The sequence below is a fragment of the Pyrgilauda ruficollis genome, unplaced genomic scaffold (assembly GCF_017590135.1).
Source record: "Pyrgilauda ruficollis isolate IOZ18807 unplaced genomic scaffold, ASM1759013v1 scaffold258, whole genome shotgun sequence".
Taxonomy (NCBI): domain Eukaryota; kingdom Metazoa; phylum Chordata; class Aves; order Passeriformes; family Passeridae; genus Pyrgilauda; species Pyrgilauda ruficollis.
In genome coordinates, this window is record NW_024523911.1 from 259154 (window position 1) to 270873 (window position 11720).

The 11720-nt window shown below is 59.2% G+C and overlaps 2 protein-coding genes across 3 annotated transcripts in view; both read right to left on the reverse strand.

Annotated features, from left to right (window-relative positions):
* Positions 1-4923: 4923 nt before the first annotated feature.
* Positions 4924-10252, reverse strand: DGUOK (deoxyguanosine kinase). The gene is made up of 7 exons (XM_041471195.1): positions 10237-10252; positions 8228-8343; positions 7575-7762; positions 6420-6609; positions 5870-5943; positions 5677-5776; positions 4924-5474 (listed from the first exon to the last, which is right to left on the reverse strand). Exons 1-7 carry the CDS (start codon positions 10250-10252, stop codon positions 5385-5387), a joined length of 774 nt encoding a protein of 257 aa, XP_041327129.1. The 3' UTR covers positions 4924-5384.
* A 324-nt stretch (positions 10253-10576) lies between these two features.
* Positions 10577-11720, reverse strand: part of ACTG2 (actin gamma 2, smooth muscle) — a 7365-nt gene continuing 6221 nt past the window's right edge. For both annotated transcript variants that reach the window (XM_041471173.1, XM_041471172.1), the window contains one exon: positions 10577-10834. In XM_041471173.1, the coding sequence (XP_041327107.1) occupies positions 10691-10834 (144 nt within the window). In that variant the 3' untranslated portion in view covers positions 10577-10690. The remainder of the gene's footprint in view (positions 10835-11720) is intronic.

The following is an 11720-nucleotide window of genomic DNA, read 5'->3' on the forward strand; positions in this document are numbered from 1 at the left end:
CCCAGAGCCATCGTGCCACCACTTTGCCATCCCCACTCCCAGCTGGGCCAGCAAAGCCCCTCAAAGGAAAGGCCAGAATGCTGGGGACCCCACCAGAGCCACCTTCCCCCCTTAATTACCTTCCAGAAAGAGTCCATGTCGGGCAATCCGAAAAACAAACCTCGTCCCAGCTAACGAGGTGCCAAAGGCCAAGAGCAGGGCTCCTTTATGGGGCCACCATAACAACCTGGAGGACTCTGCCCAGCCCTTCCCAGCATGATGCAACCTCGGGGCTCACCGCATCCCAGCACAACCCACCGCCCCGGCACCTGCCACCGGCTCTAGCTGGGATTTCTGATTTTTGGGGTTTTTTTTGTGTTTTTTTTTTTTTGCACAGCATCCGGAGGCAGCTCCGGCGTTGGCGGGCGCACGCGCCGGCCGCGAGATGCGAAGCAGCATCCCCGTCCCCTGCGAAAACACGTGGTGCCAAAAAAGCCGCTCGCCGCCGGCTCCCAACTTCGATTTTTGGCAACGCTCTCCCCCCTGACCTCGGCGACGTCCCTTGGAGCCACCAGCAGCCGCTCGGGATGCCGAAAGTGCCAAACCGCGCCGCTCTCCGCACCGGGATAACCAAAATCACCGCCTGGGCGGGTGAGTGAGACCCCCCCTGAGGAGGAGCAGCTGTTTTTTCTGCCCACCTCCGTCCTGCCGTGACGGAAAGCGGGGGGGTGCCCGCGCCGGACCCCGGGACTTCGTCACGGCGAGGGATGACAGCTGCCACCGGCCCGGGTGACGTCACGGTGACGTCACGGCGGGGAGCCTCATCGCCCTTGTTCGCATCACCCCCCGCCGCACCTCTGAGCTCAGCACATTTCGGGGGACGGCCGGGATGGGTTAATAGAAATAATGATTAATAAAGGCGAAAAAGCACACGGGGGAATTAACGATATGGGGGGGTGGGGGGACATGAGAGGGACATGAGGGGGACACGAGGGGGACATGAGAGGGGACACGAGGGGGACATGAGGGGGACATGAGAGGTGACATGAGGGGGACACGGCAGGGGACATGAGGAGACATGAGAGGGGACACAGGGGGGACATGAAGGGGACACGGCGGGGGGCACAAAGGGGATGTGGGGACACCAGGGGAACATGAGGGGGACATGAGAGGGGACATGAGGGGGACACGGGGGGATGTGGGGACATGAGGGAGGTGCAGGTGGCACACAAGGGGGACACGGACAGGGACACAGACATGCGACCCCACAACCCCAAAATGGGGTCACAGGACCCCCAAACCCCGCTCTTTGTGTCACTGTCCCCCAGGAAACTGCGACGGGGGGGGGGGAGCAGCCAAAAACCCCAAAAGCAGCCGGGGAGCCCCCAAAAAGCTCTTTATCCCCCCCCCTCAAATACTCTCCTGCCATTAAACCCCCGAGAACATCGTTAATTGTCCATCAATTTGGGTATGTTAATTGGGGAACATTGGTCATTTGGTTTGGATAAACCTGAGTCCAGGGCTGGATAAACCGGAGTCCAGGCTTGGATAAACCTGAGTCTAGGCTTGGATAAACCTGAATCCAGGCTTGGATAAACCCAAATCCAGGCTTGGATAAACCCGAGTCCAGGGCTGGATAAACCTCAGTCCAGGTTTGGATAAACCCGAGACCAGGCTTGGATAAACCCAAATCCAGGCTTGGATAAACCCGAGTCCAGGGCTGGATAAACCTCAGTCCAGGTTTGGATAAACCTGAGTCAAGGGCTGGATTAACCCAAGTCCAGGCTTGGATAAACCCGAGACCAGGCTTGGATTAACCCAAGTCTAGGGTTGATTCCTGCTGGGAGTGGGGATTTCTGTGGGGTTTATTTAGGATTTGTCCCCAGACTCATTTAGGGGATCTCATGTGGGGGATGAACGGTATTCCCAACACCCGGAATGCTCTCGAGCTGCCCCCATCCCACCCCCGGTGGTTTGGGGCCCTGGTGTGCCCGTTCCTACTGGGAGTGGGGCTTTCTGTGGGCTTTATTCCCAAAAACTCATTTAAGGGATCTCGTGTAGGGGATGAACGGTATTCCCAACACCCGGAATGCTCTCGAGCTGCCCCCATCCCATCCCCGGTGGTTCTGGGGCCGTGGTGTGCCCGTTCCTGCTGGGAATGGGACTTTCTGTGGGGTTTATTCCCAAAAACTCATTTAGGGGATCTCGTGTGGGGGATGAACAGGAATTCCCAAGGTCGGGAATGCTCTCGAGCTGCCCCCATTCCACCCCCAGTGGTTTGGGGCCATGGTGTGCCTGTTCCTACTGGGAATGGGGATTTCTGTGGGCTTTATTTAGGATTTGTCCCCAAAGCTGAAGGGGTCGGGTCGGAGCATCCTTCCCTCGGCTGGGGCGGTCCGCGCTAACGAGCGGCTTGCCAAGACGCTGATTAGTTATGCAAATGAGCGCGAAAGACACCCCGGCAGGGCAGGAGAGGGTCTGAGAGCTCAGCCTCGACCTCCGCCACCTTCCTCCTCCTCTTCCTCCCGCCGCAGACCCTCGCGGACGGGGGAAAAAAGCTGGAACTGAGCCCCGGGGGGACAGCAGGAGCTGCAGCCGGGCCTCCCGAGCCGGAGGAACTGGTGCGACTGGTGGAACTGGTGCTGGGAAGGGGCCGGGAGAGACTCCGGGCCGTGGGAACCGCGGCACGCCCGGCCCGGGCCGCCGGCACCCCGGGAGCATCCCAAAAATTCCTATTTTTCCCCTAGATCCTGCTTGGGAAAGCGCCGCGGATAAACGCCGGGTTTTGAGTTTTCACCAAGGGCAAAGTCCTCGCCTTGCCTCGGCGAGCCACCCGTGCCAAGGTCCGTGCCACCCCATGCCAGCCTCCCACAGGGAAAATCCCCCTGGAGGCGGCAGAAAAGCGCCAAAAAAAAGGAAAAGCTTTTTTTTGGGGGGAACCAAAAGCGCTCAAAAAGCACCAAAAAAAGCAAAAGCTTTTTTTGGCGGGGGACGACCAAAAGCACCCAGAAAAAAAACCCCAAAAAAAGTGCAAAGCAACACGGAATTTTGGGGTTTTTAAAGGGGGAAAAGCAGCGAAATCAACGCCAAGCAGATGTTTCTCCCTCCCACGCTGGAGACCCCCCAGCCGGAGCAGCTCCCCCCCTTTTTTTTTTCTTTTTTTGCGTGGGCACCAAATGTGAAATCCCGGTTCCAAGCACCCCGGCCGGTCAGACCAGAAGCGCCGAGGGGAGGAAGGCGCTGGAATTTTTATTTTCTTTTTTCTTTTTTTTTTTGGGCGAAGAAAAAACGCCGCAACTTGTTTAGCTCCGGGCACGGCTCTGCCTCCCCCTTCCTTGGCACCCCCTCCTTTTTGGGGGGCAGCCGTGCAGCGTTTTGACAGAAATCCCCAGGAATTGGGTTCAAAGTTGGGTTTTGTTCCGCCCGTCCCGCGGCGCTGCTTTGGGGATGCCCCAGGGACGAGCTGAAATTATTATTTTTTTTTTTGGGGGGTGGGTTTAAGGCTTCCAAGTGGCCTTTAAGGCAGCAGAAAGTCCCATTTCCCACGGAAATACCCTTAAAAAAAAACCCCAGCCACCAACACCACCAAGGGGGGGCTTTCCCTGCGCGCCCCCACCAGCCCCCTCCGAGCGACGGTGACAAAGGGGTCACAAATCACCCCAAAAAGCGGGGACGAGAGGGGGGTTTGGGGGAGCCGGGGGTCGCTCACCTCCCTGCGGAGCCTCTCCATCTCCATCCCGGGGGGGGCAGAGTCAGATTTCGGGGCTTCCCCCGGCCGGGGGGGCGGCTGGCCCGGGCTGGCGGAGCCCCCAGCCCGGCGACAGGGACATGGCGGGGTCACCGCGTCCCCCGGCCCGGGGACACCGCCGACTTCTGGGGGACAGAGCCCGAGTCACCCCGAGTTTTAATTTCCAGCCCGGGGGGGGGGGGGGGCCCCGCTGTCTCCCCACCCCTCCCGCCCCATAACCCCCCCCAAAACCGGGGTGCTGCCGCTTTTAATCCCACCCCTTCTTTCTTCCAACCCCATTTTCCTTTTCTCTCTTTTCCGATTTTTTTTTTTTTCCTTTTTCCTCCTTCCCCCCCCACCCCCCGCACCCTCAACCCCGCGCGGCTCCGCACAACTTCCCAACTTCAGCCGGCAACTTTCCACCTCCCCCAAATCCCCGAATTTCCACAGGAAAAAAAAAAAAAAAATTACATTTACCGGCAAAAAAACCAAACCAGGGGGTTCGCTCCCCTATTTCCCAAGGGGGTCGGCCGGGGCTGAGCGCGCTGCTGGCGGCGGGGGGTGGCGGGGACCCCGAGGGGCTGGGGGTGTCGCCGGGACCCCGGGGGGACCCGCGGAGCCGCCGCACGTTGCTGCCGCCGCCGCCGCCGCCGCTCTGCTGCTTCCTTTGTTCTGCAGCGCCCGCTCGGGGGGACCCGCCGGGAGCACGGGGGGCTCCGGGCCCGCGCGGGGGTAACGGGGGGAACCGGGAGGGGGAGAGCCCCGGGGGGAACGGGGGGAACCGGGAGGGGGAAAGCCCCGGGGGGAACGGGGATAATGGGGAGGGGGAGAGCCCCGGGGGGAACGGGGGGAACCGGGAGGGGGAGAGCCCCGGGGGGAACGGGGGGAACCGGGAGGGGGAGAGCCCCGGGGGGAACGGGGATAATGGGGAGGGGGAGAGCCCCGGGGGGAACGGGGGGAACCGGGAGGGGGAGAGCCCCGGGGGGAACGGGGGGAACCGGGAGGGGGAGAGCCCCGGGGGGAACGGTGTGTTTTTGTAGGGTCTCACACCAGGCCGAGCAGCATCCCCCATCCCCCTTTTAGGACCCAAATCCTCGTGGTTTTCCCCCAAACCCATGGGGGGCCCGTCAAAACACCCCAAAACTGGGGGCACAACGTCCCCCCGTGTCCCCCCAGGGCCACCCCGACCCTCCCACCCCGAGACACAGAGCAGCTCCTCAGCGATCTGATCTTAATTTAAGGGGAAAAAATGAAATATAAATTAACAAATGATGGGGGTTGGGTCAAACACCGGGATTTTCCTCGGGAATTCCAGCAGCAAATCCACCCCAAAGACGGGCAGGGGTCACAGCAAGGACCTGGGGACCCCCTGAGCCCAAAACCCCACACGGCTCTGAGGATCCAGCCCCGGCCAGGACAGAGGGGCTGGGGGACAGTGGGGACCAGGACGTGTCCCCTGTCCTCGGGATCGTGTCCCTTCTCCTTGGAATTGTGTCCCTGGTCCTGGGGATTGTGTCCTTTGTCCTCTGGATCGTGTCCCTGGTCCTTGGGACCGTGTCCCCTGTCCTTGGGACTGTGGCCCTTCTCAGGTCTGTGTCCCCTGTCTTTGGGACTGTGTCCCTTGTCCTCAGGGTCATGTCCCCTGTCCTCAGGACCGTGTCCCTTGTCCTCGGGGTCTTCAGGCAGATGCTGCCCCTTGCTCGGAGCCCAGGGGCTCGGGATGGGCTGGCACGGGGTGGGCACTCAGGGATGTCACAAAGGCCTCCACCTGCAAGGACAGCCTGGCTGAAGGGTGGCACCGGGCTGGGGCAGGGGTGGCACCAGGGTGGCACTGGGACAGTGCAGGGATGGACTGGGATGGAACTGGGGTGGAACTGGGGTGGAACTGGTACTGGGACAGTGCAGGAATGGATGGGGTGGCACCAGGATGGCACGGGGGCTGTGCCACCCAGCCCACCCGTGGCACCCACCTGTGCCATGAGCAGGCCCTGCCTGGCCACGTCGTGCTCGAAGTCCTGCTCCACGTCCAGCACCAGGACGGGCGCGCTCCGTGCTGCTGGAAAATGGATCCTGCAGAGGGACAGAGGGGCCTTAACCCAAAAACACCCCAAGAACACCCCAAATAACCCCAAAACCCAGGGCACCCCAAAGCTGGGGACTCATTCGGTGGCCCTGGCCACCAGCCAGAGCTCGCGCTGGCCGTGCAGCTGCTGCAGGCAGCCCAGCTGGATCCCGCCCTCCTGGGAGGGGTTCAAAGGTGTGGAACTGCAGGTGTGCAACCCTGGGTGTGGAGCCCCAGGTGAGCAATCCCAGGTGAGCAATTCCAGGTGAGCAATTCCAGGTGTGGAACTCCAGGTGTGGAACTCGAGGTGAGCAATTCCAGGTGTGGAACCCCAGGTGTGGAACCCCAGGTGTGCAATCCCAAGTGACCAATCCCAGGTGTGGAACTGCAGGTGTGCAACCCCAGGTGTGCAACCCCCGGTGTGGAACCCCAGGTGAGCAATCCCAGGTGAGCAACTCCAGATGTGCAACCCCAGGTGTGCAACCCCAGATGTGCAACGCCAGATGTGCAACTCCAGGTGAGCAACCCCAGGTGTGCAATCCCAGGTGTGCAACCCCAGGTGTGGAACCCCAAGTGACCAACCCCAGGTGAGCAACCCCAGGTGACCAACCCCAGGTGAGCAACCCCAAGTGACCAACCCCAGGTGAGGACCCCCGGAGCGGAGCCCCGGTGCCCCCCGTGCCCCGTGCCCACCTGGGGGCTGGCGCGCAGGTACAGGAAGGCGTGGGGGGCGGCGCGGGGCCCCAGGTGCCGCAGCAGGAACTGGTGCCAGTCCTGGTAGATCGCCCACTCCAGCGGCTGCAGGTGCCCGGCCTCGAACAGGCTCTGGGCAAAGACGTACCTGGGCACAGGCAGCTCCAGATTTGCACAGATTTGGGGTTTTTTGGGTTTTTTTGGGGTTTTTTTGGGGTTTTTTGGGGTTTTTTTGTACTCGTGAGGAGATGCAGGTGCTACTCCTTGGTGTATACAAAATGTATATTAAAAATATACTATATATAAAATTACTATATATATATATATTTTATATATATATATAAATAAAACATTTTTTAAAACCATTAAAAATATATAAAATATACATGAAATATATATAGAATATAAATAAAAATATAAAAATATATCATACATAAAAATATATTATATATTATATATATAAATATAAAAATATATATTATATATAAAAATATAGAAAAATATATAAAAACAAGGAGCTGCAGCTGCTTCTCCTTGGCGTACGTAAAATATATATTAAAAATAGCAAATAAATTTAAAATACAAAAATATATAAAATATATATTAAAACATTTAAAAAAATATATATATAATATAGAGAAAACATATCTAAAAATATATAATATAATCTATATAATATAATTTATATTATATATATTATATGTAATATATATAATATATATTATATACATATATTATATATATTATATAATTTATATATATTAAAATATATAAAATATATATCATATACATATATTTTATATATATAATATATATACATTTAAAAATATATATAAAAATGTAAAACATATAAAAATAAAATACATCAAAAATACATGTTTCATCTACAAAATGGCACGAAGACAAGACCAAGGTTCAACCTAAGGTTCAGTTAAGGTAAAAAACCCCAATGTGGGGCACACGTGGTGCCCACCGAGACGGGCATCCCCCAAAAGCCTTCAAGGGCCACCCCCCAAACACCCCCAAATGCCATTGCTGCCACTCAGCACCCCTGTGGGGACACTCTGCCCACCCTGGGCGCCCACCCCCAGCCCGTGCCCCTTTTTGGGGTACCTGTCACTGAACACCGAGCGCTCAAAGACCCGCACGGCCGGGGGGGTCCCGGGGGTGCCCCCGCCCTCCTCGGGGGGCTCCAGCGCGGCCTTGAGGCGGCTCAGGCACGACAGGGTCTGGAAGGTGTAGGACCAGCGGGCAGGCTCCTGGGACATCAGTGGCAGCAGGTTGGCACAGCCCTGGGGCTCCTGCGGGGACATTTGGGGTGGCAGCAGGTTGGCACAGTCCCCTGACACCTATGGGGACATTTGGGGTGGCAGCAGGTTGGCACAGCCTCCTGACACCTATGGGGACATTTGGGGTGGCAGCAGGTTGGCACAGCCTCCTGACACCTATGGGGACATTTGGGGTGGCAGCAGGTTGGCACAGCCTCCTGACACCTATGGGGACATTTGGGGTGGCAGCAGGTTGGCACAGCCTCCTGACACCTATGGGGACATTTGGGGTGGCAGCAGGTTGGCACAGCCTGGGACACCTGCAGGGACATTTGGGGTGGCAGCAGGTTGGCACAGCCCCTGACACCTATGGGACATTTGGGGTGGCAGCAGGTTGGCACAGCCCCCAGCACCTGTGGATTTGGGGTCAGGGCTGGCAGCAGGCTGGCACAGCCCTGGGACACCTGCAGGGACATTTAGGGTTGGGGGTGGCGTTACCTGGGCAGTGCCAGCGGCCGGCTGCACCTTGCGCCACTGCGCCACCGGCTCTGTCACCAGGTGCCACCGCGGGAAGGTGGCAGCCAGCAGCTTCAGGAAGGTCGATTTCCCCACGGCTGCGGGAGGGGAGGGAGAGCAGCGTCAGCCTGGGGGTGTGGGGTGAGCCCGGGGTCCCCGGGGGTGTGGGGTGAGCCCGGGGTCCCCCCTGTCCCAGCTCTCGGGGATATGGGGTCAGCCTGCTGTGCCCCCATCCCAGCTCCTGGACATGCGGGGTGAGCCGGGGTGTCCCCAACCCTGGCCCTAAGGGATGTGGGGTGATCCTGGGTGTCCCCAACCCTGGCCCTAAGGGATGTGGGGTGAGCCGGGGTGTCCCCAACTCTGGCCCTAAGGGATGTGGGGTGAGCCGGGGTGTCCCCAACCCTGGCCCTAAGGGATGTGGGGTGATCCTGGGTGTCCCCCAGCTCTGGCCCTAAGGGATGTGGGGTGAGCCGGGGTGTCCCCCAGCTCTGGACTCTGGGAATGTGGGGTGTCCCCCCAGAAAATCCCAGTAACATGGGGTGAGCCGGGGTGTCCCCCTGCCCCAAATCCCGGGGTGAGCCTGAGTATCCCCCCCGGGACACGGGCTGAATCTGGGGGTCCCCCCACCCCAAATCTCGGAAATATCGGGGTGAACCTGGCGTTTCCCCACTGTGGGATAAATCCGGGGGTGCCCGTTCCTGGCTCCTGGGAATGTGGGGTGACCCGGGTGACTCCAACCCGACCCCCAAGAATTTGGGGTGACCCGGGTGCCCCTAACCCGGGGACAGCCTTTGTGTCCCTCTCCCAGCTCCCAGCAGCTCGGGGGTTTTGGGGCGCCCCCCAGCAGCGGTAATTAAGATAATTACAGCCATTAACTCGCAGCCCGCGCCGCCCCCGCTCCCCTCGCCCGGGGTCACCAAAACCACATTGGGGTCACCAGAACAACATTGGGGTCACCGATACGAAATTGGGGTCTCCAACATGGGGTTGGGGTCCCCAAAACCACATAGGGGTCACCAATACAAAACTGGGGTCCCCAGCATGGGGCTAAGGACATCAACATGGGGTTGGGGTCACCAAAACCACATTGGGGTCACCAGAACAACATTGGGGTCACCGATACGAAATTGGGGTCTCCAACATGGGGTTGGGGTCCCCAAAACCACATAGGGGTCACCAATACAAAACTGGGGTCCCCAGCATGGGGCTAAGGACATCAACATGGGGTTGGGGTCACCAAAACCACATTGGGGTCACCAGAACAACATTGGGGTCACCGATACGAAATTGGGGTCTCCAACATGGGGTTGGGGTCCCCAAAACCACATAGGGGTCACCAATACAAAACTGGGGTCCCCAGCATGGGGCTAAGGACATCAACATGGGGTTGGGGTCACCAAAACCACATTGGGGTCACCAGAACAACATTGGGGTCACCGATACGAAATTGGGGTCTCCAACATGGGGTTGGGGTCCCCAAAACCACATAGGGGTCACCAATACAAAACTGGGGTCCCCAGCATGGGGCTAAGGACATCAACATGGGGTTGGGGTCACCAAAACCACATTGGGGTCACCAGAACAACATTGGGGTCACCGATACGAAATTGGGGTCTCCAACATGGGGTTGGGGTCCCCAAAACCACATAGGGGTCACCAATACAAAACTGGGGTCCCCAGCATGGGGCTAAGGACATCAACATGGGGTTGGGGTCACCAAAACCACATTGGGGTCACCAATACAAAATTGAGGTCACCAATACAAAACTGAGGTCACCAACAGGGTTTGGGGTCAAGGGTGTGGGGTCAAGGGCATGGACATGTTGTTGAGGTCCCCAGTCAGGGTGGGGGGCATTGAAATGGGGTTGGGGACATCCCCTGAGGGTGACATCGATGTGGGGTTGGGGACACTGTGGGGAGGCTGAGGGTATCGAGGGCTGGGGGCATCAGCCAAGGGTCAGGGCCACCAACACCACATTGGGGTCACCAACATCGGGTTGGGGGCATCATCAAGTGTTGGGGGTCACCAACATGGGGTCAGGGGCATCATCAAGGGTTAGGGGTCACCAACATGGGGTCAAGGGCATCATGAAGGGTTAGGGGTCACCAACATGGGGTTGGGGGCACCAACATGGGGTTGGGGGCATAATCTCAGGGTTGAGGTCACCAACATGGGGTTGGGGGCATCATCTCAGGGTTGGGGGCACTGATACGGGGCCAAGGGCATTCCCATGGGGTTGGGGACATCAAGGCCACCAGCAGGACACGCCACCAAGGTGAGGTCAGAGCTCCTTCCCCCATCCCCCCCAGCCCTCCAGGAAGGCTCCGAGCTGGAGAAAAGGCTTTTTAATGCACGGTGGGCGGTGGGGAGGAGCAGCGGGGCCAGGGGAGGAGCGGGGCACCCCAGCCTGGGCACGGGGAGCCCCCGCGGGGCGGGGAGGGGGCTTAGAAGCATTTTCGGTGGACGATGGAGGGTCCGGCCTCGTCGTACTCGGGTTTGCTGATCCACATCTGCTGGAAGGTGGAGAGGGACGCCAGGATGGAGCCGCCGATCCACACCGAGTACTTGCGCTCCGGCGGGGCGATGATCTGCGGGGACAGCGGCCTGTAGGATCACCCCAAAACCCCGCGGCGGGAGGGGAGCTGGGGTGCTGGCGGGCTGCTTTGGCCAGCCAGGGCCCACCTTGATCTTCATGGTGCTGGGGGCCAGGGCGGTGATCTCCTTCTGCATGCGGTCGGCGATGCCCGGGTACATGGTGGTGCCCCCGGACAGGACGTTGTTGGCGTACAGGTCCTTGCGGATGTCGATGTCGCACTTCATGATGGAGTTGTAGGTGGTCTCGTGGATCCCGGCGGACTCCATGCCTGGCGTGGCAGGGGGCTGTCACCTCCCTGTGCCCCGCCCGTGCCCCCCACAGGGCTCCCCAAAAGAGCAGCCGTGGGTCTGGCCCAGCACTGGTGGTGCCAAGCGCTTGGGGGAGCCCCAAAACGCCTCCATGGGGCACCCACGGGAGCTGGGAGATGCCAAAGGGGCATTTTCTGTTTGTCTGCTGGTGGGGATGGGGGCAACCACGCCCAGGGGGAATTGGGGGTGGGCTCAGTGAGGAAGGAGGGCTGGAGGAGGGTCTGGGGGCACTGGAACAGGGTCTGGGGGCACTGGAGGAGGGTCTGGGGGCATTGGGGTGGGCTCAGCCATGAATGAGCTAGAGGAGGGTCTGGGGGCTCAGGGATGAAGGAGGGCTGGAACAAGGTCTGGGGACACTGGAACGGGGTCTGGGGGCTGGGACAGGGTCTGGGAGGCACTAGAATGGGGTCTGGGGGCACTGGAGGAGGGTCTGGGGGCTGGGACAGAGTCTGGGGGCACTGGGGTCTGGGACAGGGTCTGGGGGTGCTGGAGGAGGGTCTGGGGACACTGGAGGAGGGTCTGGGGGCACTGGGGGCTGGAACAGGTTTGGGGGCACTGGAAGGGGGTCTG